This window comes from Drosophila yakuba, chromosome 3L, assembly GCF_016746365.2.
Source record: "Drosophila yakuba strain Tai18E2 chromosome 3L, Prin_Dyak_Tai18E2_2.1, whole genome shotgun sequence".
NCBI classification, from domain to species: domain Eukaryota; kingdom Metazoa; phylum Arthropoda; class Insecta; order Diptera; family Drosophilidae; genus Drosophila; species Drosophila yakuba.
In genome coordinates this window covers 11,652,775-11,678,636 of record NC_052529.2, presented here as the reverse complement: position 1 = coordinate 11,678,636, position 25,862 = coordinate 11,652,775, and the positions used below count along the sequence as shown (strand labels likewise).

General features: G+C 41.0%; 9 protein-coding genes across 12 annotated transcripts in view; 6 read left to right on the top strand and 3 right to left on the bottom strand.

The window, feature by feature from the left end:
* Window positions 1–140: 140 nt before the first annotated feature.
* LOC26535776 (salivary glue protein Sgs-3-like) lies at window positions 141–1,332 on the bottom strand. Its single transcript, XM_015194747.2, has 2 exons — window positions 1,242–1,332; window positions 141–1,167 (listed from the first exon to the last, which is right to left on the bottom strand). Exons 1-2 carry the CDS (start codon window positions 1,267–1,269, stop codon window positions 332–334), a joined length of 864 nt encoding a protein of 287 aa, XP_015050233.2. The 5' UTR covers window positions 1,270–1,332; the 3' UTR covers window positions 141–331.
* A 1,112-nt stretch (window positions 1,333–2,444) lies between these two features.
* LOC120321505 (protein new-glue 3-like) lies at window positions 2,445–2,879 on the top strand. Its single transcript, XM_039374108.1, has one exon. The coding sequence runs from the start codon at window positions 2,530–2,532 to the stop codon at window positions 2,797–2,799; it is 270 nt and encodes an 89-aa protein (XP_039230042.1). The 5' UTR covers window positions 2,445–2,529; the 3' UTR covers window positions 2,800–2,879.
* A 763-nt stretch (window positions 2,880–3,642) lies between these two features.
* On the top strand, window positions 3,643–4,012 carry LOC120321513 (integumentary mucin C.1-like). Its single transcript, XM_039374185.2, has one exon. It carries the CDS (start codon window positions 3,702–3,704, stop codon window positions 3,978–3,980), a length of 279 nt encoding a protein of 92 aa, XP_039230119.1. The 5' UTR covers window positions 3,643–3,701; the 3' UTR covers window positions 3,981–4,012.
* A 260-nt stretch (window positions 4,013–4,272) lies between these two features.
* On the top strand, window positions 4,273–6,432 carry LOC6533730 (EF-hand domain-containing family member B). Its single transcript, XM_002094399.4, has 3 exons — window positions 4,273–4,889; window positions 5,131–5,307; window positions 5,556–6,432. Exons 1-3 carry the CDS (start codon window positions 4,378–4,380, stop codon window positions 6,358–6,360), a joined length of 1,494 nt encoding a protein of 497 aa, XP_002094435.1. The 5' UTR covers window positions 4,273–4,377; the 3' UTR covers window positions 6,361–6,432.
* A 37-nt stretch (window positions 6,433–6,469) lies between these two features.
* LOC6533729 lies at window positions 6,470–8,243 on the top strand. Its single transcript, XM_002094398.3, is given in 4 exon segments — window positions 6,470–7,076; window positions 7,139–7,312; window positions 7,375–7,973; window positions 7,976–8,243. Coding segments are annotated over 4 exon segments (1,455 nt in total). The 5' UTR covers window positions 6,470–6,567; the 3' UTR covers window positions 8,149–8,243.
* Window positions 8,244–8,258: 15 nt separating this feature from the next.
* On the bottom strand, window positions 8,259–9,213 carry LOC6533728 (protein new-glue 1). The gene has a single exon (XM_002094397.4). The coding sequence runs from the start codon at window positions 8,768–8,770 to the stop codon at window positions 8,459–8,461; it is 312 nt and encodes a 103-aa protein (XP_002094433.1). The 5' UTR covers window positions 8,771–9,213; the 3' UTR covers window positions 8,259–8,458.
* Window positions 9,214–9,551: 338 nt separating this feature from the next.
* On the top strand, window positions 9,552–10,013 carry LOC26534907. The gene is made up of 2 exons (XM_015194746.3): window positions 9,552–9,641; window positions 9,703–10,013. The coding sequence occupies exons 1-2, from the start codon at window positions 9,554–9,556 to the stop codon at window positions 9,831–9,833; spliced, it is 219 nt and encodes a 72-aa protein (XP_015050232.1). The 5' UTR covers window positions 9,552–9,553; the 3' UTR covers window positions 9,834–10,013.
* LOC6533727 (mitochondrial import inner membrane translocase subunit TIM14) lies at window positions 9,997–10,825 on the bottom strand. Of its 2 annotated transcripts, XM_015194745.2 has the most exons (3): window positions 10,718–10,825; window positions 10,354–10,593; window positions 9,997–10,174 (listed from the first exon to the last, which is right to left on the bottom strand). In XM_015194745.2, exons 1-3 carry the CDS (start codon window positions 10,718–10,720, stop codon window positions 10,061–10,063), a joined length of 357 nt encoding a protein of 118 aa, XP_015050231.1. In that variant the 5' UTR covers window positions 10,721–10,825; the 3' UTR covers window positions 9,997–10,060. The 2 variants fall into 2 exon arrangements, with proteins under 2 accessions (XP_015050231.1, XP_002094432.1); XM_002094396.3 differs by having other exon boundaries at window positions 10,354–10,733.
* Window positions 10,826–11,238: 413 nt separating this feature from the next.
* LOC6533724 (MOB kinase activator-like 2) overlaps window positions 11,239–25,862 on the top strand; it is a 38,958-nt gene continuing 24,334 nt past the window's right edge. Inside the window, exon 1 of one of the 3 annotated variants that reach the window (XM_015194741.3) lies at window positions 11,239–11,600. In XM_015194741.3, the coding sequence (XP_015050227.1) occupies window positions 11,596–11,600 (5 nt within the window). In that variant the 5' untranslated portion in view covers window positions 11,239–11,595. Of the gene's footprint in view, window positions 11,601–14,870; window positions 15,393–20,909; window positions 21,227–25,862 lie in introns of those variants that run through there. The other 2 variants (XM_015194743.3, XM_015194742.3) reach the window with 2 other exon arrangements.

Here is a 25,862-nt window from a genome sequence, read left to right as displayed (position 1 = left end):
AATGGTAACTTACCGTTAGTAAGTATAGTTTTTTATGTTGTAAGAACATTTATGAGTTCGGTCAGCTTTATAAAGCTTTTAGCTTTGTTATAAACAAATTTGAATCTGCAATTCAAAAAAGGCTTGTTTCTTTGCAATAACAATAAAATCTTTATTTATTTTATAATGTCAAGAGAATTGACAGAAACAATTAGTACAATAAGGACAGAAACAAAAACTGTGGCTAGTGGGTTTATAGAAAATCCTGGTCTGTCTTCCCTACCAAATACATTTCGCAGGGGTGAAATCACATCGATTAGTATGGGAGTGGATCGAAAGATCCCTCGTCGCTTTACAACATCCATTGCTTTTCACCGCAGACGCACTGGCGGATCCTGCGCTCGAGCTGGCGAGTCATGCCGACAAGATCCTGGCACAGTGCATCCCTCTTAGGACATCCATCGCAGGGTTTACCTCCAGGGCCGCAGGGCTTGCAGCCACATGGCTTATTGGTGGGTTTTCTTGTGGTGGTCTTTGGTGTTGGACGTTTAGTTGTGGTTGTGGTCTTTGGTTTAGTTGTTGTATGTTTAGTTGTTGTACGTTTAGTTGTGGTGGTCTTTGGTGTTGCTCGTTTAGTTGTGGTGGCTTTTACTGTTGTACGTTTAGTTGTTTTGGTGGTCTTTGGTGTTGTACGTTTAGTAGTGGTGGCTTTTACTGTTGTACGTTTAGTTGTTTTGGTGGTCTTTGGTGTTGTACGCTTAGTTGTTGTACGTTTAGTTGTTGTACGTTTAGTTGTTGTGGTGGGCTTCTTTGTGGTGGCTTTTACTGTTGTCTTTCTGGTTGTTTTGGTGGGCCTCCTTGTGGTGGCTTTTACTGTTGTCTTTCTGGTCGTTTTGGTGGGTTTCCTTGTGGTGGCTTTCACCGTTGTCTTCCTGGTTGTTGTGGTGGTTTTTACTGTTGGCTTTTTAGTGGTTGTGGTGGCTTCAGTGCATGGAGGTGGCCTTGTGGGTGGCGCACAAGTGGTAGTTGTCGTTGTTGTTGTGGGTGGCGCACAAGTAGTTGTTGTTGTTGTGGTTGTAGTTGGCGCACAAGTCGGTGCCGTTGTTGGGCAGGGCTTGGGAGAGGTCGTGGGGCAACCACAATCCGAACCGTTGGCGATATTGGCGAAGCCAAGGAGCAAGATGCTCGCTGCGAGGGAAGAACATCGATTAATATATTAAATGCAGTAATTACTGATTCTCGGAAGAATCGGTGAAACCCACCAAAAGCGTAGGCAATTGTCACTTTCATGTTACTCAGTTGCCTGACTCAGTAGAATTGGGGACACAAACTGATATCTTTCATGGGGAATCCTCACCTTTTTATATGTAAATCCTACCCCAAAACTGCACTTCTAAAAATATGGAATCAATGGGACAAACCATTTGTCGATTATGCAAACACAAGCCTTTTCGACATATTTTTATATTTTCGGGTCCGTTCGATCGCCTTAACTAATTATGAACATGCTTAAGTGCTGTTTTGGAGAGCAATTACCTTTACTGCTGGGTAAGCTTATTAATATGTTTTACATTTTACGCAAATTTGGCTTAACTCGAACATACATATTTTCCGATTTTCCACTAAAATATTTTAACAACATTTCACATCATTATCTAAACTATTAGTTATATTATTCCTTGTAAACAATTAAGTTCAAAAATATAATAATCCCCTTTCAAAAATGGGCTAGCTGTTGAACACGTGCACAACAGTTTGCAAACAGACATTGAAAAAGTAAATAAATGATATTTCAATATACATATTAACATACATTGTATATTAATGAACTTTAGAAATTAAATTAAGAAAATTATATACAAAATTAAAGGTTGTTTTGATTTTCCTTTGATATTTAATTTATAAGTAATCCTTCCAGAGGCCGAAATTAAAATTACTTTGAATAAACTGCAACAGACTTTTTAAGTAGAAACAGCCTTTTTACACGTAATTTACCTTACTTTTTATCGGATACACAAACCTTCTGTTTCTGTAAGCTCTAGATCCACCAAAAGCAGTTCATTTCCTGAAGTCATTGATTCTGTGGGTTCTAAATACATAAAAACGTCATTGATCATTCTTTTCGAGTTCCTCGACTATTAGATACTTCTAATTAAGCTAGTGGAAGTGCAATTAAGATTTGGTATGCAAAAAAGAATGAAGAACTTCTTCTTTAGATTGCTGTAAATTTTAAAGTCCATCTAAAGCTTCTCAGCTGACCGACTTTTTGTAAAAGTTATTTAGCCTTAATATTGGTAAGGCATAGATTGCTTGTACTCATAGCAGCTGTTTTCGAAATATTTGTTTGTAGCAAATATTTAGCGTTTTTAATTGTTAGGTTTACATTTAGTGAGGAAATAATTTTGATTCCTAGCTATGTGCAAATACTACCAGCATCTACGGAACTCAGTAGGTACATATAAAAGCCTAATCGTAACACTCTCAATCACAACACTTCCGTTCACCACTTTGATAAGGCTTTTATTTCAAATAACCCCAACCAAATTCAAGATGAAGTTCCTATTCGTGGTTGCCCTCATTGTCCTGGCCATCCAACTGGCTTCCTCTGCTAGTACAACTACTACAACAACCACCGATGCCACCACCACAACAACCACCACCACCGATGCCACCACCACGACGACAACCGCCTCTTCCACCCACAAGAAGCGTTGTTGGAAGGGCAACAACTGGTGCCACACCCGCATCCCCAAGAGGAAGTGCAAGCACCCAAGGAGGTGCCACAAGACCATCGTCATTGTGACCCACAAGAAAAACTAAAGGTTTTAGCAATTTTCCTCTTTTAACAAATATAAAAGTGATATTTTAAGAAATCCATAATAAATCTACTATACATGGAATTTTGTCCATAAGTGGAGTACTTACTTTCTTAGGATGGGACATTTAATACCCCTTTAACAGCTATGGAATAAGCTTTCAGAACATATTCATCTGTACAGCTTAACTAGCGGTATTTATAGATCTTAAATGGATTAAAAACTTGTTTAATTAGATAAGATGGTCACAATTGAGCTTTAAAGGTGAAAACCAAATCTCACAAGAGAAAACGCTTTAGTCGAACTACAACACCCGTTAACCAACGAGAAATTTCAACATTTTTCTGGCATATCGCCCACAAACCGCGCAAAATGCCATGTCAAAATTTTTAAATTTTTTTAAATAAAAAAATTTTTTTTTTCAGTATTTCTATCGATATGCCAGAAAAATCTTTAATTTTCTCGTTTGCACTTTTACTAGCTGTGTAATGGGTATCTGATAGGAGGGGAACTCGACTAGTTTGGAAATTATTTACCAAGTTGACATTTTAGCTAATAAACAAAAATACATTTGGCAGAAAAACACCTTTGAAAAGTATAAAGCAAATATATGTATACACAACAATAAAAACCCAAATAATACTAATTGGAAAGAATTTTTATTAAACAAAATTTTCCAAACAATCTCTTATATTTTATACTTATTATACCTTTCTCGGTATTTTATATTAAGCTTAAATTTAATAATTTGAGTGAGGGTTTGCACAGCCGTTTTTTACCAGACCTAAACAATTTACAAAGCCCTAGCCGAATTCGACTATAAAAGAGTTTGGTTTCATTCCAGTAGATCACAACTCCCTTTATCACCAGTTTGATAAGTATCCAACAATTTTATCCCTATACAAGATGAAGTTCCTATTCGTAGTAGCCCTAGTTGCCCTGGCCATCCAACTGGCTTCCTCTGCTAGTACAACTACTACAACCACTACAACAACCACCGATGCCACCGCTACAACAACCACCACCGATGCCACCAACACGACGACAACCGACTCTTCCACCCCCAAGAAGCGTTGTTGGAAGGGCAACAACTGGTGCCACACCCGCATCCCCAAGAAGAAGTGCAAGCACCCAAAGAGGTGCCACAAGACCATCGACATTGTGACCCAGGATATCCAAATTTGATAAAATAAAACAACCAGTTACTACTTCATGTATATGTATGTTCTCATCCTTCTTCAAATAATCAAAATAAATTTCCAATGAAACTTTATTCACATAATCTTACATTTAACATCGAATTACATTTTAAATTGGGGAAAAAGGTATTTGTTTTGTATTTTTATATTAAAGATTATTTGTCTTAAAATTGAAGAAAGCCAGTAGTCAGATCAACTTGTTGATACTATATCTTTAAATATGGTAACTTGCAAAGTTAGCCTTCTTTGATGAAACTCCCAGACCGACTGAAACCTATCCGAAATGTCAGAGAAATCGAGTTCACCTACAAATTTAAAGACACCCACAGAACACTCAATACATGATATAAGAAAGAGTAGGAAACAGAAGCAGACCGTGTACAATGGCTAACAAAGGACACTTTATCGAGAGGAATGGCAACTTTCGTGCCGCCGGATTGCCCTCCTTCGGTGACGAGAAGATTTCTTCCAAGGATTTACTGATCATTGCCCATCCCGCGGAGGATATTCGGCATCAAATAGAACTCCAGTGCAGAAGAAACAGGCCACAGCCGATCGGAAAACTTTCACCATTTCTACAGGAGAGCAAAATAGGCGAACTTCTTGGCAGTGAGGGCCAAAAGACACGTGTAGCCAAGTTCAAGGAGGAGTTCCTGGAGGACATGTACTGTAAGTCTGGAAAAACCGGGCAAATAATGCCAGCGCATTCGAAACCCGATGATGTTACCAACTGGAGTCGCACCTTTGGACGCGCCAATCCTCCAGCCGAAACTTTATATAGCACTGTAATGCCGCAAAAATCGGCCGATCAGGTGAATCGTGAATACGCCGAATTTCATCAAGGTCACATCATTAGTAACAACCATTACTTTCCCTCTGAGCAAATCAATCGCAGGTAGGTAGCATGTTCAGCATGTTTCAGTATTAGTATACCCGTTTTTCAGTCAAAAGTTTGCAGAACAAATTTAGTAGAGAATACATACTTGATCAGTATGTCCGTTTGTCCGTTTAATTGACTGTCCGTCCGTTTCTACGCAGGCTACTCTCTTACTCTTAAAACTATCAGCATGAAACTTTTATTTATACATTTTTCAAGATTATAATGGTAAATACTTATAGTTTTGAATATTTTGTAGATATAAAAAGCCCTTTGATCGACTGGAAACCTTTGGAGTTTTGCAAGGCGCTGAGCACAGTGGTTCCACCATGAAGAAATGCCTGATGCAAGGAGACGACCGTTTGACAGTGGTCTCAAAACCCTGGATGGATTTTGTAAATAAGACCAAAGGTCCTTTGGGTAAAAAATACGAAAAGTGAGTATACTGGCTTTTCCACTTTAAAAAATTCCACTCGAACCTTACTGTACTAAAATGGGTTAAAGCTAACGTAAATAAAAGAGAGAGTAAATTTTCGCAACCTTGTCTTAAGTTTGTTCTTTATTGTTTGCTCAAATGGTGGCAAATTAGGCCTAAGAATTTCACTAAATTAGTCGCAATATGTCAAATTGTTTTATTAGGCGTTTGTGATCGAAATAGAAAATACAAAATGTTTAATTTTTTAGATACCTAGACAAAGTGCCGGACCTGAACTTTGGCTACCGCCGTCACACGGACAAGTGCAACATCCGAATGTTGCTGGAGGACATAGCGCCATGTGAAGAGGACAATTCCTTGGTGATGGCTCTATCCTACTTGAACCGACTGCGCGAGAGTCTTCACAAGCGGAATGACTTCTACATGATGGATCTGATAGCGTTGCTGGAGCGAGAAGACAAGGAGCATACGGGTCACATGCCCCTCTGGCAGATCCTTGGCACCATGCACAAGCTGCACATCCGTGTGGATGAGCCGAAAATCCGCACCATGTTGTCGCACTTCGGCAAGCTCCTCGACGAGGGCTGTGCCACGGAGCGGGTGAACTATGACCACTTTTGCCGGATACTCTCCGTGCAGCAACCGCTGCCGGATGTCGGATGTATTGGCCACCTTCCGGATAACATGGACAATAAGGAAACTACCTATACGATGCTCTGCAAGGATCGCATGAAGGATATACCTGTGACGCCCGAGTTCAACTGGCCGAACAGGAGTCCTCACAAAACGGACGATGTCAACACGCATGTAAAGGACGTCGTACAACCAGAATTGGCCATTAAAGTTGGACTCAGACCTAGCGACATGACTTGGCCACGGAGCAAGGATGAAATGGAGCGCATATTCGATGATATCGTCTCCAAAGACGCCTTCGAAGACATTTGGCAGCGTCTCATGGCGAAGAACAAGGATCGGGATCAGGACCAGAATCAAGGGGAATTGGCATCTGTCGCGCAGTTTCGTGCTGAAATGATCAGCGATATGACTTCTTAAGAAATTTCCCATTCCCTTGCATTATATTATCATGTAGGTGAGAAAATAAAAAGAAACATATGACAAGTCAAATGGGTTTGTAAATATTTTACTTTAGGTAGGTCTTAGAAAGAACGCCACACCAGACTTGCCATTCTAATATACCAAAACATTCACATAACACATAAAAGTATCTCATACTCACCTGACTTGATTGAAACAGCACAGATGGCGAACATAGGGCGTTATATAGAAAGAAATCCTGGAATGCGGGCTGCAGGATCATCATCGACCGTGGAGTTCAATGGTGCCAAGGATTGTCTGTTCATTGTGAGCTCGGAGGAGGAGGCGGAGAATCGCATAATGGCTCTATGTCGGAAGAGCCGCCCCAAGCCAGCCAAACGAACACCGAAGCTGCCCACCAATCAAATGGGCGACATACTCAACAATCAGAACCAAGGACTTTTCGCCGAGTTTCAGAATAAATTTCGCGAGAATATGTTTGTCAAAAAGCCCGCTTTGGGTCGGCCCAAGGAAGCCAACTCCAAGCCGAGCTATGTGACCAATTTGAGCCATACTTTTGGTAAAATCTCCGATGCGAATTCCATAGATTCCCTGTACTCCATTGTTCTGCCACCAAAGCCTGCCGAGCAGGTCAATCGGGAGTATGCCGAGTTCCATGATAAACACATCATCAGCCACAATCACTACTTTCCCGCTGAGCAGATTAATAGACGGTCGGTTGAGCCTCTTATCACAAATATTGTAATTGATTAATGTTCTGAACCTTGTTGATTAGTTATGCACAGCCCTTTAGTCGATATAATACCTTTGGCTTGCCAGCTTCCGTTGATCCTTCGGGCATCAAGGTGAAACGCTGCTTGGAGGAGGGTGAGGAGCACTTGAAAATAGTCAAGAAACCTCAAAAGGACATCGACGATCGCACCAAAGGACCTTTAGGCAAAAAGTATTCGTAAGTCGCACAAATTGGGTACTTTTTCTTGATATTAAATACTTTAAAAATATTTACATTAGATGGTACCCCTATCAGATACCGGAGAATATGACCTTTGGTCGCGTGCTGCCCCGTGACACCGACGTGCGATCTCTGCTGGAGTACACCTCGCCCTCGGTAAAGTCGGAGAACCTGGCCAGTGCCGTAAGTCACCTGAACATGCTGCGCAAGTTGCTCCAGGAGCGCGACGACTTCAATATGAACCAGGTGATCGTAGCGCTGGGCAAAAAGGACAAGGAGGGGCATCGTCAACTTCCGCTGGACGAGATTATCAAGGTGTTGCACAAGCTAAGTATTCCCGCAGATGCGGAGAAGATACGCAACGCTGTGTCCCACTTCCGGTTGTTCGTGGACGAGGGTTGCTGCTCGGAGAAGGTCAAATACGAGGAACTATGCGATCTCCTTTCCATTCTGAAGTCCCTGCCCCTGATTGGATCCATTACACCCATGCCGAAGGTGATCTACACCCAGGATACCGCCTATCGCCAGTTGTGTGCTGACTTGATGAAAAAACCGCCAGAGGGTCCGCACTTCAAGCAACCGCACAAGACGCCCATTCAACAGGACATGGATGACACGCGTGTGGGTGACGTCATAAATCCCGAGATTTCTACCTTATGTGTGATTTCAAGGCATTGCGCAGTAAGGATGAACTGGAACGCATATTCAAGGACCTCCTCACTCACGAAGGCTTTCAAACCATCTGGCTGAGTCTAATGGATGAGCAGAAGGATCAAAGTGAAATGGCATCCGTGGCACAGTTTCGTGCCCAGATGAAGAAGGCCACTCAATGATGATTCCTTTTACTTTTATTTGTATTTTTAAATGTGATTTCTTCATATACGTACGTTTTCCACAGTCAATAATAAATGCAAAATATTCATTTGTATCATTTAATTGGTTTTAATATACATATAAGTGAATCATGTTGATCCTTTTTTTTGGTTCCATGTATACAAAGCAATAGAAGCGTTTTTTGTTGAATTATTTAATTAATGCCATAAAGTAAATAAGGTAAAATTATAAAGCTGTTTGGGAATCGGGAATTTCGGAATTTCGGGAAGGGGGCTGGGTCAGGTGATCAGGCAGGTTTTCTCTAGCAGTTTAACCGCTGCGCCTCTTGTTCTTGTTCCTCCTACCGCCTTTACGCTTGATCTTCCTGACCTTCTTGGGCCTGCGCTCCTTGCGCTTGCTGTGGATCACGCGCTTCTTCTTCTTGGAAGAGGATGATTCCGTGGTAGTCGTGGTGTCCGAGGACGAAGCTGTCGTGGTAGTGGTGTCAGACGACGAGGCGGTGGTCGTGGTGGTCGTGGTAGTGGCATCTGTCGTGGTGGTGGTCGTGGTAGTTGCACTGGACAGGCTCACCAGGAAACAGGCGACGGTGGCCAAAAGGAGCAGGACACAGGAGTACTTCATTGTGACTATTCACTATTGGCAAGCGAATGTGATCAACTGATGCTGTTCTGCGGTTTTGCCCGCACTATTTATACCTCCTCTGGTGGACCCAACAATGGGCTGAGCAAACTCTGTTTTGGCTCCATGAGTTCTGGTCTTTGCCTGTACAGCGTGAGAACCTAGCACGTCACTTAATCTGAACATTCAAGTATAACAGGGTCGAGTAAACAAAAATTCGCAAAAAATTAAGTCTATCTGGAGCATTTGTCTAAACAGAGAAATGTTTTTTCTGGTGTCATATGCTGGTTTACGTACTTTTTCCATAACGGACTGTTTAAACTACCGAAAACAAATATTATATGTTAACTGTAAGGTGAAATTGCGCTTATTTCACGGACTAATCAATTTAAATTTTAAAAATAAAAGAATTTCATAAACATATTTTAGGGGGACCATATAGATATGTATAACCGTAATTGGTCAAGGATAAAAAGCGTATTACGTTTGAATTTCACGTTAAATGAATATATTTCTGAGTACTAGATTTTTTTTAACCATATTTATATTTTCTAAATTAACCAGCTTAAAATGATGGAAATCATTGATATTTTTCGATTTTTGTTTAAAATACAATCGCCTCGATTTTCTTGCTTCTCTGTACTGTGTTTCATTCCCAAGAATTTCTTGTAGGCTTTAAATTGCATCTGGGTAACTTTATAACGAAATCGGGTTTCATAAAAATCCATTTAATCAGTTTATGGTTGAATGCAGACCCAACCACTTGGGGAAACTTAAAGAAACCGAATGGAGCCGTTCTCTAACTTCGTTATAATATTTCTAGCTGCGTTTATTAATGTGGCATATGGCATGCATAATCCAATGATGCGCGATAGTGAGCAACCCAAGACGTGTCTATATAAAATATGGACTAAACTTATTGTCTTGCATCTTAGATTGTGATTTGGGAGAGCATCTAACTTGCAAGTATCGGCTTGTTCACTGCTGGATGTACGAGTGCGTTTGTCTTCCGGACCACGCTTACTTGGGACTTGGAAATGGTTGTCTCCACCTGACATACGCTTAAAAATAAGTTATGAAAACTATAAGCACTTTTCATTCATCTATGAGCAAGATAAGCTTTTTTTATAAACATCTGAAAGTATCCTTTTTCAAGTAACATCTCTTAGGGAGAAGAACACAATTCTTAAAAATGTTATTTACAACCATCGTAATAAAACGCATAAGACTTCAGCTTACATGCTAATCACAAACTACTACTTTATTTGCACTCGAAAGGCGGGGAAAGGATGACTACTTCGCTTTGTCCAGAAAGTCTTTGGCCTCGTTGATCTTGGCGGCCAAGTAGGGAGATCCCCCTCGATCCGGATGGTTCAAGAGCATGATCTTCTTGTGCGCGTCCTTAATCTGTAAACAAATTTAGGAATAAGTATATTTCTAGTAAAGAAAAAACTCCCTAGTATACATGTTATATATGCAAACTCAAGCTTATAAACATCGCTTAACATATGACTATCACAGGATCTAGTTAAGAAGATTGGTTACTTCGAATTCTTAGAAATCCAACCATAGGAACATCATTATACCTTAATCTTGGACGCACTGGGACTGACGCCGAGGATTAGGGACGCCTCGCGCTTGTTCATCTTGGGATCGAAGCCGCCCTTGTAGTATTTGGAGGCGGCCATGCTCTCAGCATCGAATTTGGGCAGGTTCTTGAGGGCCTCGTTGAATTTGGTGGTCATCTGGGGCATGCGGCGCATCAGGTGCTTCCCGGCGAATCCCACGGCGGCCACTCCAAGTCCCGCCAGAATTACGGAGCTCGCCTTCGGAATGGAATTATTCGCATTGGTGGTCATCGCACGGACAATTTGATAGTATGAAACGGAAGAGATTTGAAATAGTTTACGTTTGTTTTTAACTAAAAAACAATGTGATTTAACACAGTACCATTTTTATGTAATTTTAACAGCTGTAAATCAGTGGAACTGCATGGCCTGCTGTCAGCTGTTGGTCTATCGATAGATTCAGGGTTGCCGCTCTATGCCAATAACAATTACTAACGGTCAGTGGATGGAATTAGTATTTAAATTTGAATAGCTGTTATAGTAAACATAAAATGCTGTTCATAAAAATGATTATTAATACTGCAATTGCATAAATAATATTACAATTACTTACCATAGCTTAGAATGTATTATTTACATGTAAATCCCCATTTGCACCGTCTCTGCAGCCACACAGCTGATTGTCAACAACCAGGGCTGCAGGCAGAAAACATCAGTTAATAAAACGAACTTAAGCCGATATATCAGCAACAGTTTGCAGCTGCAAATAAATAAAATGGCTATGCAAAACAGGTATTTTCAGAATATACGTAATTTGTAGGAACCCGCTCACAAAATCTGCGCAGCTGCTATCGAAAGTGTGCGCAGCCGTTGCCTATCGATAGCTCTCGGGTCGCATCGATAACGGGACTCAACAAAGTGCACAAACAAGCGAAGAAGAAGCAGGAAAAATTTTGATGTGCAAAGTTTCGAAACCAAATAATATTGATTGACGAAAGTAAAAGTTCCGAAATTGGTGATCCTCCACATCCTGGTGGCGTGGTGGTGTGCGTGAGTGTCCGTCAGCGTACCGCTAATCGTGAGCGCGTGTCTGTGTGTGCGTGTGCGTGCCGTGTGTCTGTGTCGGTCGGTCGGCGAGTGTGTGTGTGCGTTAGCTCCTCAGCTGGGGAAAAACTTTTGGAAAATTAGCAGTTCCCGAGAAAAACAGCCGTCAAACTGGAGCGAATTCCGGAATATCTACGCGACACTGTCGATTGGCTTATGGGGTGAGTACCGTTACACCACTAAAGACAATGTAATCTATTGGTGCTATTCCCGAAAAAAAGTAGATGATATATAGGGTATTTCTTATTTCTTTATTTTTGACCTCTTGGTGGGTCTCTTGCGTCGCTTTGTCTTCGGTGTCCTCTGCTTTTTGTTCGTCTACTACTCTGCCTGTGGTGCTCTTTTTCGTCGCCATTTGGCCTTTTGCCAATTGGCCTCGTTTCGCATTTTCGCCGACTGAAAATATCTGTTTTCGTCGCACTTGCCACAGGAGTAGTACCCCAAATACCCTGCAACGAGGCCCTTAACTGCCCAACCATGCCAAGGAAGCAATGTCTGCACTTAGGACGTTTAGATGTTATCACAAAAATATAGTGTAATATTTTGTGTGCTGCGTAACGCTTCAATGGTACCTCTTACATAAAAACCTTTCTTTGTCTCCAACTCCCCCCCACATATAGTCCATTATTTTGACGGTATTTGTAGACGTACTACTCACTCCCCAAAAAAAAAAGTTACATGTCAGGCATTATTTCTTTGTTGTGATTGGGGCCCATGAAAATCAATGGGCTCTTTATCGATTTCTCAAATGTGGTTACCAAGTCACCAAGTCGCAAGTGTTTTGTATTACTTGACCACCGACTTCACCTGAAAATCCATAAGTGTGTGTGTGTGTGCGTACGTTGTGACTGTGTGCGTGATCGTCCTCCGCGGCGTCTTCTTCTTCTTCCCACGAATCGGAGTCGCAAGGCCATCGCTGCACTTTGATTGCATTGCACTGCGTTTATTTTCGTGCTCGTCTTCGCCGCCTCTTCTCGTTTTCCTCTTCTCCCCCTCTTCTCGCCCCTCTTCTCGCCCCTCTTCTGCTTTTGTTTATGCCTTGCAGCAAGCGCAGGGTCGGAATTCTGGAGATAAGAGCAGGTTTAATGAACTTGCCAATTTCATTACCACAATGCTCTCGATTTAGTTCTAGAATGTGGAGTGCACAACTCACAGTCTAATATTTTTTGGGAAATATGTTAAATATATATAGAGCATGCTTAATATTCTGACATGTAAATATGTTTCTGTGAAGAGTTATGAAGATTTAAACCAGGTATTAAGCAGTCTTAATGGTAGAGTATAAAGAACAGTTCCTTGAGAACAGATACTTTTCAAAAGGAACAGCATTTAAAATCGCAAACTACCATTTCGTGACACTCATCGACTTTTAAAGACTTTACCTTGAGTCCTTGATCTAGTAAAAAATATAAGAATTTTATATTGCCCAAGAAAAAACACCAAAAGATAGAGGGATGCATTTAAGGGTTGTGAAGGTAAAAACCGGACAAGCTGTTGGGTTGGTGGTTGACTATCTCCAAAATGATTCTTTTTGGAAGTTTTGGAAACAATTTTGAGATTTCCACCCTGTAGGACTTTTAGGTAACCTTTTTGGTTTTATATTATGAATGAAACAAATCATTGGTCCTTCAGCCAAAGTGGCTCATACATTTTGGCTTACCTTCTAAACCTTAAATACTTTACCATTGAGAAGATTTAAATAACTTAAAAGTTGGATTGTTATTTCTACATGGATTACACATTTATAAACTGTTTAAGTTTACCCTCTTGTTAATCGTATTTCAGTTGAGTAAAGCCAGCTGTTTTTGACTTCCTCTTACGGGTTGTCAATCCCTGTCTTTAGCATGTTGTCCCATAGAAAACTGTGCCAATTAAAGGGATAAAGTTCGGAAAGAAACTCAATTAAGCACAATTTGGTGATTAAACAGGAAAATGGAGCGGTGGCAAATTGCGGAAATCGAGTTGATTAGAAACAGACACGGAGGCTGCAGGCTGTAGGCTATAATAAATGCCTCGCTGGTCGACTGGATAAATTAAGTCCGCACAAACTCACTGACAATTTGATGCTTACGTGTGTCTTTTTTTTTGTGCATGTTTGTATGTTTTGCCAGATGCTAAAGTCGTTAGTAGAATCTATATACCAGGGCACAATATATACCATATATGTCCGTAAATATGTATGTACACAAACGGGGGCCACTCTTTTGTGGACCGTCGCAGCATCCAAATAGGCAAAGGAACACAAAAAACAAACGATGTGAGAGCAACAAAGAACAAACAAATTGTGTCACATGTCTCACCCCATACACCTAAAAAAAAATAAGGAAAATAAAGATAAAAAAAGGGGAAAAGTACACATCAGTTGATGGCTCTGACGGCGGAGGACAACATCATACGAGATACACGGACTCATCCGGGGAAAGAGCTCCACTCTTTTTTTTTTTTTGTTTTTTGTTTTTTTTTTGGGTGGACTGGGCTGGACGTCATCGCCCTCCAATGGAGCGCAGGAGGGTTTCATTAGAGCAGGCATAACAATTAAAAATGTGGCAAGAGGAAAGCTATCGATTTTCTAGCAACGCGAAGGGCTTTCACATCCACTGGGGAAAACAAGCACTCGGGGCATATAAATATTTATTTACTTAAATCCAATTATTTTAAACTAAAACGTGGCTTTTTTAAATGAGTTTTCACACAATCTATAAAATCATTAAATGTTTATTTACATAAGTATTTTTATTTTCCTTAAAAACAAATAAAGTAGTATGGATTTTTATTAGCAAGCCAGACAATAGAAGCAATTAAGCTGGAGAAATTGGGCAAATTAAATTTATGAAATCAAACTTTGTAGTTTCCTTCTGTTTTGCTGATGTACATATGTGCTTACAGCTTTTTGTGCCCACTTTCCTATGGTAATTAAAGCCTTTCTTTCGACAAATTGAATTTTGCGCAGGTGAAATTATGGATGCTATGGTATATAGATACATATACTATGTGCATAGGGTAATATACTCGAACCTCATTAGCAACCCTCGCTGTTTCGACGACGGCGTGTGCATTCCGCCAGCCTTGAAGCGCACTTAGTACAACTCTAATTGAATTAGCCGGCAACGGGTGCAAGTGCAGGAAAAAAAAGGAAAATTACAAATAAACTGCTGCAGCAAAGCAAAAAAAAAATGTGTGAAACAAATGCACTGTGGAAAGGCATAAATAGCGAGAGGGAAAAGCGACACTTGGCCAATTTTTTGCAGCCTTAGAAGCGGAATCCATTGATTGACAGACGGACAGATGGACAGCCAGCTAGCCAAGTTGTGGGGCGTGGCTGAAATCACTGGGCAAAACCAATATTCTGCAGCCCAAGATTGTGTATATTTAGTATGTGCGAAGAAGGTTGCAACGACCAACCCCACCCCTCCACTGGCCCTTTTGCCTTTTGGCCTGGCCAACAGCAAACAGCTAACAGCTCAGTTGCAGTCGAGCGGCGGAAGCGTTTAGTTCCCCCAGTTTGTTTTTTCCTCCATTAGCCAAACTCTCTTTCTGCAGGCCATGAACTGGGCCATTTCGAATCTAACGGGCGGAAATCGCGTCAGCCGTGCGATCCTCGTGCGCTACTCCTCGGTTCCACTGGCAGACGCCACTACCGATGGATCCTCGACGGCCCCCCAAACGCCCACCGCATCCACGCCACGCCCCTCGGCATCGCACTCCTCGCTGTCGTCGACCTTCGCCGCCACCTTCCTGCACGCCTCTTCGCGTCACATTCCCGGACGCGCTGTGCCGCGCCAGAATGCCAATGGCCAGAATGGCGGCAAGGGGAATTCCTCGGCAGCAGGTGGCGCCTCGGGGGGAGGGGCTGCAGGGGGCGCAGGTGGGGGAGCTGGTGGCACGGGTGCCCAATCTGCAGGACAACTCTCACTCCCGCTGGACGTTGAGGAGACCGTCACGTGCTTCTGTCGGTAAGGAGTTACCGAAAATTATGGCATTTTATTGGGCACTAAGCCAAACTAATATTTTCATGAGAAAGTCGATTGCAATGCCATTTTCAACATCCTTAATTCATAAATCTAAAGCCACTAATTCTAAGTCTCAAGAAAAATACCGTCTGTGATATTTCTTAATATTAAATAATTCTAAAAAGTAAAACTTAAAATTATTTCGATTTATATATTATAATATTAATATACTCCTTTGTCATTAAAATTTTCATTGCATTAACAGAAATTAAATAAATATCACAAATAAATAATAAAATTTAAAAACAGGCGATATCTATACTTCTGAATTATAAACGCACTAATGAAATAAACAAATTATACAAAATGAATTCGAAAAGTTTTGCCACACAGCTTAGGTTTTTTATACAATGTAAAATGTCCAGAGACTCTAAAATTAAATATTCCATCAAGAAGCGAACCCTTTTAGCTCTCAATTTTCTTAAATCGAAAGTTCACAGCATGAATTACTTAATGGACATTCGGCTTGCCGTTTGTAAATATTCAATGCAAATTTTGGAATCTTCGCACTTTTTATTGACCTTTTCCGGGAAAACTGTTCAAAATTATAAGCGAAACGAAAATAATTATAGCATGAGTTTGGCAAATGGAAAATCTCTTTGTTGCATTTGATTTAAAGACATTATTGAGGATTTGCGAATTGTTTATTCAGCTTAATGGGTTGATGGAAACTGCCAAAATGTTTGACGGGCTTTATAGTTTGCCTTTCATGTTGGACGACTCCCCTTAATTGCCTTGGAAAACTCGCGAAAACTGCGTCGTTTCTTTTGCCTTCGTTTCGTTTAGGGACAAGGCAATTTTCCAAGGCAACGGTGTGTGTGAGCGTTGGCTGATGTTTACACTTTCACCCTCTCTCTCTCTCTCTTTCTGTCTCTGTCTCTTTTTCCCTCTTTCCATTTGATGGAAACTCTCTGCGACTCGCTTTTCGCTCATTTTCCTCCAGTTTCCCTCGCCGCATCACATGTGCTCACAGCGGGCAAAGTTCGCCAAACAGCTGATTTCTGCGTCTGCCCATCGGTGTTTTCCCTTTTCAGCTTTTCTTTTTGCAATTGGATTTCCCGGCCCAACTCCAACCCCCTCCGTCTTGTGAATTATTAAATTTGCGGCGCATTTCTCCTTGGTCTGCTTTTGGGGTCTTGTAGGGTTTCCATGTTGCGGAGGGTTTCCTCTGCGTCTCCGGTGATTCTGGTGATTCACACCTCCAGACGCTTGCTGCATATACATTACTGTTAGCCTTTCGGTATTAACCTCCCCCGCCCCCCGCCGCTGACGCGATTTACACACGCCCCCTTTCGTTTAACGGCGACACATAAATCTCACAGCGCCACGTCCGAGACGCATATTGGTTGTACAGTGGGGGGCACAAACATAGGACACCTTCGAAGTGTAGGACTTTTAGGATTTTGAAGCTAACCCAAACTATCACAAATATTAAAATTTATTTAATATCCAAAGAATTTATTTACATATAAAAATTGTTATGAATGAAGAAGAGTAGGATTAAAAAAAGTTTTTTTTGCTTTAAATTTGTTAAATTGCTTATAAGTCTTTTTTATCAAGGTAGCCCATTTATAGTGTAACTTTGTTGAACTAGCTTTTATGTTTTAAGAGCGAAAAGATTTGTTGTGGTTCTTATTACCACTCAAGTTTTACAATAGAGTCCAAAACGAGCGGCAATTGTTGTATTGCTATAAATTTAACTACCGCTGTGTGTTTATGCGTATGTGTTTTCGTTTATGTGGCGCTCATTCAAATTCATTGTTTTGCCATTTTTTGTGGCTGCTTTTTTTTTTGCGCATTTCCTAATTTGATGGCAACATCTGACGTCATTGGCATTGCGCATGACCCGCAGAAGCAGCGCTAACAACAACAATAACAGCAGCAACAACATCAAATACAACAACAGCAGCAACAACATCAAATACAACAACAGCACAGTAACTACAGTAACGCTGGCAACAACATCTTGATACGCTTTGTTGTTCCGTCTTATTTATGTGGTGGCGTGACCGACTAAACGGAACTCCCGCCCCCTGCCGCACCGCCTCCCCCAAAACCCCCCTGTGGCCCCACCCCCGCACCGCCCCTCTCGCGTTGTAGCCCCAAGCGAAACTAGAAACGTATAAGCGAGCTGTAACAACAACAACAACATCGCAGGCACGGCAGCAATAAAAACAAATCACACTAAACTAAGTACACAGGAAAAAGTTTATGAGCAAGAATTAAAAATTCACAGAAATACTCAAATAATTAATATGCATTTGTTGAATTTTTTATATCAAACATAAAAAGTTGAGTTAATTACTTTATAACCTTATTTGCATTTATTGCATTTATAAAAAATGATAATAATATCTATTTATTTAACTTTAACTGCTTCTTTGTTTTAGCACATAATTTACGACTCAACATTTATTATATTCCACTCCTAAAAAGTTTGATTTGTTTTCAGTGTAATTTGCGATAGTAGTATGAACAATTGTATTTTCTTTGCACACATATGCAGTTGTGCTGTTTGTTTGTTATTTTTCTCGGGGACCAGGAAACAATCTCCTTAACTCTTTCGCTTTGCAATTAAGTAGGGAAGTTGGAGGAACAGCAAGCAATCATAAATCAAATATTAAGATTGATAAGCAACAACAACCATCCGTGTTTGCCAAGTTAATATTTATATGGAAAATTGAATGTATGAAAAAAGTAGCTCGGTTACTATGCCATTTCTAGACTCGGTTCAACTCTGATATAAAATATTCTTTCTGAACAATTAAGAAGTGATTAGCATGGCCACGATAAAAGCATTTAGCAATTATGGAAAGCAGTGTAAGGAAAGCATATATTTGCCATAATATGATAACAATGAAATTAAAAAATGAAATTAAATTATAGGAAAAAATGGAATAATGAAATGTTTAAGTTTATTTAAATCAACTTAAAGTGCCTTTACTTGTTTGCTGTATGTAGCATGTTCTTATTTATTATCGCCTAAAGAAATAAGCAAAAATTATCGTCTTCAAGCGTAAATATAAATACAATTTTTGCCATAAGGGAATGTTCATTGTTCCATGTAACTACATAGTATAAATAAGAAAAGTTTACGCATAGCGCATATGAACTTTTGCATCACATTGTTTGAACTTTTATAAGCCATTTAAACCCCTCATATATGAATATGTTTGACTTGCCCCGATTTTTATTGGGAGCAAAAGGATAACTGATGATCGCTTTATAAATCATATGTTCCCTGCAACGTGGCAATTGTGTTTAAATGCACTTTAACTTGGCTTAGATAGGCTGAACCCACTCCCAAAAGAAGAGATACTTAAATTTGAGTTATTTATGTTATGTTATTTATATCAAACTGATTGGCAGCTGGCAGTTGAAGAAGTCGACTTATAATTTCTGGAAATGTGCTATAAAATGCTGTATTTAATTGCAACGACCCCTGGTGGTCTCTGAAATGTCAGTTTAGTTTATTTTTGCATTTTCCTACCTTCTTGCCGCAATATCTGCGATCGTGTGCCGTTTTTGCTGTGCGACTGCAACAGTCGCTGCAATAAGTAATGGGCACAAAGCAATTCGAGTAATGGCAAATGGCAGTTGAAGCAGTTGAACCGCTAGAAAGCAGCCGAGCGTTTCCACCATGGGAGGAAGTGAGATGGGCGTTGTGGGTGGAAAGAGAGGGCCATAGCGGCGGTACGGATCAGATGTTCCATTGCTCACTCGCTCTGTGCATGAGTGTGTGTGTGTGTGCACCATAGTGTGTATGAAATTTTGATGTGGTGCAAATGAACTTGCCGCCGTTTCGGTTGCATTGCGGGCGGTCACAGGTGCGCGTTCTCTGCTGCCAAGATTCCTTTGCCTCTATTCGCTTCTTACCTTTTCATTCCTTTTCTTCCTAGCCTTATTTGTTCTTGTTTTTCCTCAGCTCGTCAATGGACAGCTGTTTCGAGATACACTCGAAAAGAAACTGCAGTTTTCTTCGAAATATAAAAAAAATATAAAATTGGGTTTTCATGAGGCTTAGCACTAAAATCAAATGTTTGGTTTTTTGACAGTTCATGAATATTATATATGTAGCTCCCAATTTATCTAAGTGCATTGCGTGTTCCTGTTTTCGACTTCATTTACAAAGAATGACGATGCGTTTATATTATGTTTTCTTATTCGGGTCTAGATTCTGTGTAAGTTGGGCAGCAAATGCAGTTCCTGTGTTTTTCGATTCTCCTCCACCGCTCTATTCTATTTGATTACTGATTTTATTTCTTCCTGGCCGAAAAAGAGCGTGATAATTACTCCCCGGGGAGAGTTGATGGTCAGGGGGGCGATTTTATGCGGGCTTGGGGTCGGTTCATTGATAAGAACCACGTAGCTGTAGGTCCTTACCTTTAGGTAATACAAATTGGAATATGTCTTTAATCCATTTTTTTTCTATTTTCTTGCAGGTGAGTAATACATCCAACTACGTTTGTATGCATTTCTGTTTGAAGGAGCTCGCCCAAATCCCCAGGTAAATCGTTAAACTCGATTAAAGCAGTCAAATTACCTGCGAATTAAATAGGAACATCTTTAGCGTGGTCAACGCAACTGGAGGTAGTAAATAAATGTTTAGCGCTTTGATAATACTATGCGGTTTTAAACAGATTGTTATCAAGCCAATTAGCGGTCTAACTAAAAGTAAGTGATGTGATGTTTACGTCAGTTGTACCAAATGTTGTTAGCCATTAAATTGGCCGAATTTAATTCGTTTACCTATGGTCATAAAAACGGTGTGTTAATTAATACTTGAGCACAATTTAAGTGTAACATACATAATTCATTTTACTCAATAACAAGAGTTTTCATTTCTTGCAAGTAGATTATATATATTTAAATATTTATATTTTGTATTTGTTGCTACTTATGTAGTTAAACCAAACCAACGTTAAAAAAAGTAGTAGATTCTGCTACTCTTTTACTGCCACTTGTTACCGACCATGTGGCAACGCCAGCGCAGTCAGCTGCTGAGCATCAACACATGAGCGCTCAGCTGTTGCGAGAGAGCCTAGAAGAGAGAGCGCCAGAGCCAAAGCAGTCAAACAAGTGGTCGAAAACTGTATAAATGTGCGTGTCTCGCTTGAGTGACGCATTAGTATGCAAAACACGTACACGCGTTGCTCTCCCGCTCAGCTGGTATTTGATACCTCTTGGTCTCTTTCTCTCTCTCTCGCGCTTGAGCGGAGAGCAAATGCTGCTGGTGTGCGAGACAGCAGCAACATCAGCAGCAATAGCAACAACGACCACTTCATCTTTACTGTGTGCTCTGCTTTCGTTGCCAGTTTTCTGTTTCTGTTTTTTGCTGCCTTTTTTCTCTCCTTACTTGCGTGAGTGTTGTGCTGCCGCTGTGTGTTGCTGTTGTTGCTGCTGTTGTGTGTGTGTGTTGCTGTTGCCAGCCGAACGAGCAGCAGTCAGTCAAAGACGGACGGCTTGGCTCAGTGTAGAAATTTCCTTTGGCACGCTTGGTCGCTCGAGCGGTTGCAGGTCGTCAATGGTGGACTGTTGAAGTCGCCGCGTCATTATTTGACATTGTTTTTCGAGGCGCCGCCGTCGGTTGCAACCACACATCGCGTCGCATCGCATCGCGTCGCAGTTAAAAGCAAAACAGCAGCAGCAGCAGCAGCAAGCAGCGCAACATTTGCAACATCGATTGCCAACCGTGAAATGCTATGCTAGATTGTGAAATAAAATCGCATACCAATACAAACTAATATATCCCGATATCCCGAAAAGGGGAACAAAATGTAAGACGAAAAGGAGTCTACTCCCCAACAACAACAAAAAAAGAAAAGAAGTGCTTCTCTCTCTGTTTGTGTGAGTGTGTGAGTGTGTGCTAGTGTTTTGCCGTGCTGGTGTGAAACTGTGTCATTCGCTGCGAAAAACTGCATTCAAGTTTTTCCTCAGAGCCGCGACTGCTGGCGTGTTATTGTTGCTGTTGCAGCTAGCTGCCACGGTTTGTTGCTTCACTGATTACGCGCAATGCAGCAGCAGCAGAAGCAGCAGCAGCAGCAGTAGAAATAGCAGCAGTAGCAACAGCAACTAACTGCAGAGGAGCAATAGCAGCTGAGAGTTCAGTTGCGAAACCGGCGAAGCGCGACTGTTGCCAATGCAGCGCTTAGAATTGGCACACCAGCAACAACTGCAACACTGCTGCAGCAGCAACAACAACGGTACATTGGGCATTCACAATGTTGCTTGGTGTGCCACTGCCACTGGCACTCCACCACTACTTTTTCCTCCACTGCCATATTGTTTTAACCACTTCCTTTGCCGCAGCGGCAGGAACTTCCTTCCTCACGGGCTTCCTGTCTGTGTGTCCGTCTGTCTGGCTGTCTGGTTGTCTGCCCTGCAACCCTCAACCCTCCGTTTTTGCCGCCCCCTCACTCTCAACTCATTGTCAGGTGTTTTCTCTGCTACACAGAGAGAAATGGGGATATTTTTCAGGCTTATTTTGATAATTTTTATAAGAACTATTGAAAAAAATTGCTTATGTTCTAAGGTTCTTATGGCTTTGTTTATGCTTTTTAAAAAAGCAAAGAATGAGAATTTTAAAATAATGATATAACTTATTAGCCATAAAGGATAACCTCTGTTTGCCGTGCACATCCTGTTTGCGTTGTTTTTACTTATTGTCAACCCCGTTGACGCCTACGTGTTCAATACGCTAAGAAAACAACAGTTACGAGTGGCTCAACCAGCAGCTTGTTATTTCTCACACCTTCCGTCGAGGTAACCCCCTCGCCTCCCTCCCGCCGCCCCTCTACCAACCCTTTGGGTCCTCAAATGCGCTAGGCCATCCATCGATTTTTTGAGGTCATGCTAAAAATTGCAAAAGCAACTGGAATTAGTTGCGGATTGCGGATTCCCATAGTTGAATTGCCATGGACATTTTGCGGAAGAAGGCGGAGGAAGTGAAATTGATCCAAGCCTTTGTGGTGCGATATTATCTAACCGATTTGGATTACTTTCTTTTCTGTGTGGGCCCTACAGATGCAAAGGATTTATGTAAGCCCTGGGACTAATTGGGAAAAAGCAATATAAATGAATTCGCAGAAATACTATTTATTCCAACTATCCATTTAAGTTCGATTTAGTATAGAAAAGTAACTAGCTACTATGTACTTTTTGCTATTGAGCGTTTTTTCCCCGCTATGAAATACTTTTCTCACGGTATTTCCCCATTGAGCAATTCCAGCGAGATCGTATAGATACAATTTCAGTAGTTAATCGAGCTCATACATATGCATTTCGGTTCTGTTACCCTGTGTTTCCATATGATTTTCGCCGTGTATCAATCGATCGTTTAACCCATATGAAAAGGATAGTCACAGTTATAAGCGCTGTCGGATAAATCTCGGTTAACTGGGTTAGTTAGCGACCCGAAAACTTCTCTCCACCGAACCGTTATGCCTTATATGTATGATGCTGCTGGTCAGCTCTTCCAAACCAAACTGAACCAAGAGAACAACCCAAACCAGCTCAAAGATATATGGCAATGGATGGGTTTGTATGGTATGGTATATGGGGTATGGTGAATGGTGGGGGCACGGAGCTACACCTATCTATGTATATCATGTCATCCATTGCATGTGCATCGCACATCTCACAACTCACGTCACCGTACCGCACCGCACAGCTTCTATCTCCCTTTCCATATCTGTCGTCGTCTTCCTGCTCGTTTGCCAGTTGTGGAACTCGTTTTCATTTCTTTTCATAGTTGACATAGACATAATTCTACCGCTTTTCCAACGCGCAAAAGGGGGTTTCTTTTTCGGTTTCAGTTTCTATTTTCTTATTACTCTGGACTTTGCCAATCGCTCGTTTGACCTTTAACGGGGTGTGCTGCATATACATAAAAAATAAACACTCAAATCGGCAACAATTAAGCTCATTCAAAACGCGAGCAAAGAAACACTCGCCGTCGCGTTGCTAGAATCACATCATAAATTTTGATTTGATGGGGGGCGCCAGTCGGGTTGTGTGTTCTGTGTGCGGAGGTGTGAAAACGAAACTTGATGGGGCCACAAAAGACAAATACACTCGTACATAGAAGAAGGGGAAAGACAGCAGAGTCAGCAAATTGGCTTCAATGCGAGTTGAAGGTTAAGTGCGACAGCGATGCGGAAATTGAGCATTTGGATATTGGAATCAGTAGCTGGTTTCGAGCTGAATAAACAAAGCTATAGGAATTAACCCCTTTTCTGTCATCTTTCGCTTTTTCGTACTTTTTTAGCACGCACTTCAGACCATTTGATTGGCTTCCTTCTCGCTTTGTCTTTCAGCAATTAAAACTTTTCGTAGCTTAAACTAAAGCTGGAGTTTTGTAGGATTTCGTAGAATTCAGCATAACAAATACATTTTTTAAATATTTATCCTAATAACAGCACAATTTTGAGGCACTTCTACGTTGACCAGAAAGCAGCAAATCTGTAAACTTATTGAAAATGTTATTCTGCTAACTCAAGCTACAAATATTATTAATGCTACCTATTAATATTAATATAACACCACATGATTTACCAATGATTTTGCATCTACGTTATACATTATAATAACACTAAGATGGCTAAGATGAATTCCGTTTGCGAATGTTTAACTCTGACAGGGCAATTTCAGCCAGTTTGGCTCTCATATCTCTGTGCGTTTTTCTCTGAATGGCTTTGTGTTTTGGGGACTGTTCGATATTTTTGCTTTTATAAATAACCTTAAACGATTTTTCTGCGCCGCCAGGCCACACGAAAAGTGTCAATGTCAGCTGTTGTTGTGCTGTGTTGTGTTGTGTTGTGTGTTAGCCACGAAAAACGCCAAACCGAAGCGAACCAAATCGAAAGCGAGCGCAAGCGATGTGAAATCGGAAAAATCGAAGACCCGTGCTAAATTTATTATTCAGCTGTCGGCATTGCCATCATAGGCATTTTCCCAGCCCGTGTTTGGTTTTTCTCCTCCTTTTTCTTTTTTTTGCCCCGCTTTTCTAGTCCTTTTTTCTTTTTTGCGCTGGCTGCCACTAAAAGCTTCCCAAAATAAACGCGAATACATGTGTGCATGTGTTCATATTTTATACACGACGAGTATATATGTACACACACACATGTGTGTGCAGTGCAGCGGCTAGTGAAAATTTGCAAAATGTTTCCGTCACACAAAAGGCACTTTATTCATATGCCTCCTTCACTCACCTTTCCCCACTGAAAACACGCGCCGCTAATTGCACGCGTGTGCAACCATTTCTGCGAGATTATTTCGAGATATATACTCGTACACTTGCCACCGGGTCTCCCAAATAATTGCTAGCCGTCACTTTTATCTTTTTTGTGTGTGGCTACAAAAAACGAAACCAAACATATCGAGACAAAAGAAAATGTAATTTTGGGCGCTAAATCGCCAGCGAGCAGCTAAAATATCCGTGTTGCAATCATGTTTTTTTCCATCACGCCCCCGCCCATTTTTTTGAGGATTTGTAACAGCCTCGAAAACTCGAGATGTGATGTGTGGTGTTGTATGTATGTGAAGAAGACACTCTGCTCCCACAACATTGTCAAAAGTCATCTCCATCTTCAGCTGTGCCCCCCTCTATCCGGCTAACCCATACCCATTGACCAAGCCAAGATATGTTCGTCCCAGCGGCACTGTGGTATTCGTGGCGATAAAAATATATGAAAAATGAATATGTTTATTGTTCAACTTGACTTATTGCCTGCCCCATCGCTGTTGTTCGTGCAGCTTGTTAACACGGCTGCATACAACTTCTGCATTTTGAGCAGTGGCAATCAAATGTTTTACAGAGGAAGCTACCGATGCATTTTCATAGCTGCGGTGATCGGCAATATTATAAACTTTTTTACTATGGGCGTAGGCGTTGGAAAGTCAATTTGGGAATGCTTTACACAAATATTAGAATACAATGTATGTGCATAAATTATTTTTATAAAGATGGTTCTTATAGTAACTCCTCTTTTAAGTGTTTAAACTGAACAAAGGCCTCGGGGTATCGTTAAACTTTCTATATAATGATTTAAGTATTTATTTAATTATTATACTTAAATGCACTTGAATCAAGATTTGTTCTGCGATACACACACTCAACTCTTAATTTGTTTTGATTTCATCTCAAACTCTCAGTTTCTTTGAGGGATAGAAACAATTTTCGTAGCCAGTTAAAACCCATTAGTAATTATGCCCGCTGTTTGTAAAAGTCGCTGGGTTCCCAGTGCGATCCACCGTGCTTTTCCATATAAAAAGAGCTTCGAGTTGCGATGCAGGCCCCTTTCTGTCGTCCAATTGACCGCCCACCGCCCGCAATGATGGCCGCTGAGATCGGCGGGCTATATAATTATGCGGTTGCGTCCCCTTTGATCAAAAACCCCCCTCCGCCACTGGGTC

Bases quoted from the DNA above. Each gene is read 5' to 3' on its own strand.
- LOC120321505 (XM_039374108.1), top strand. From the start codon at position 2,530: ATGAAGTTCCTATTCGTGGTTGCCCTCATTGTCCTGGCCATCCAACTG.
- LOC26534907 (XM_015194746.3), top strand. From the start codon at position 9,554: ATGGAGCCGTTCTCTAACTTCGTTATAATATTTCTAGCTGCGTTTATT. The intron at 9,642-9,702 runs GTGAGCAACCCA...CTTGCATCTTAG, and splicing joins TAATCCAATGATGCGCGATA to ATTGTGATTTGGGAGAGCAT.
- LOC26535776 (XM_015194747.2), bottom strand. From the start codon at position 1,269: ATGAAAGTGACAATTGCCTACGCTTTTG. The intron at 1,168-1,241 runs GTGGGTTTCACC...CTTCCCTCGCAG, and splicing joins GACAATTGCCTACGCTTTTG to CGAGCATCTTGCTCCTTGGC.
- LOC6533728 (XM_002094397.4), bottom strand. From the start codon at position 8,770: ATGAAGTACTCCTGTGTCCTGCTCCTTTTGGCCACCGTCGCCTGTTTC.
- LOC6533730 (XM_002094399.4), top strand. From the start codon at position 4,378: ATGGCTAACAAAGGACACTTTATCGAGAGGAATGGCAACTTTCGTGCC. The intron at 4,890-5,130 runs GTAGGTAGCATG...AATATTTTGTAG, and splicing joins TCTGAGCAAATCAATCGCAG to ATATAAAAAGCCCTTTGATC. The intron at 5,308-5,555 runs GTGAGTATACTG...TTAATTTTTTAG, and splicing joins TTGGGTAAAAAATACGAAAA to ATACCTAGACAAAGTGCCGG.
- LOC120321513 (XM_039374185.2), top strand. From the start codon at position 3,702: ATGAAGTTCCTATTCGTAGTAGCCCTAGTTGCCCTGGCCATCCAACTG.
- LOC6533727 (XM_002094396.3), bottom strand. From the start codon at position 10,626: ATGACCACCAATGCGAATAATTCCATTCCGAAGGCGAGCTCCGTAATT. The intron at 10,175-10,353 runs GTATAATGATGT...ATTTGTTTACAG, and splicing joins CCAGTGCGTCCAAGATTAAG to ATTAAGGACGCGCACAAGAA.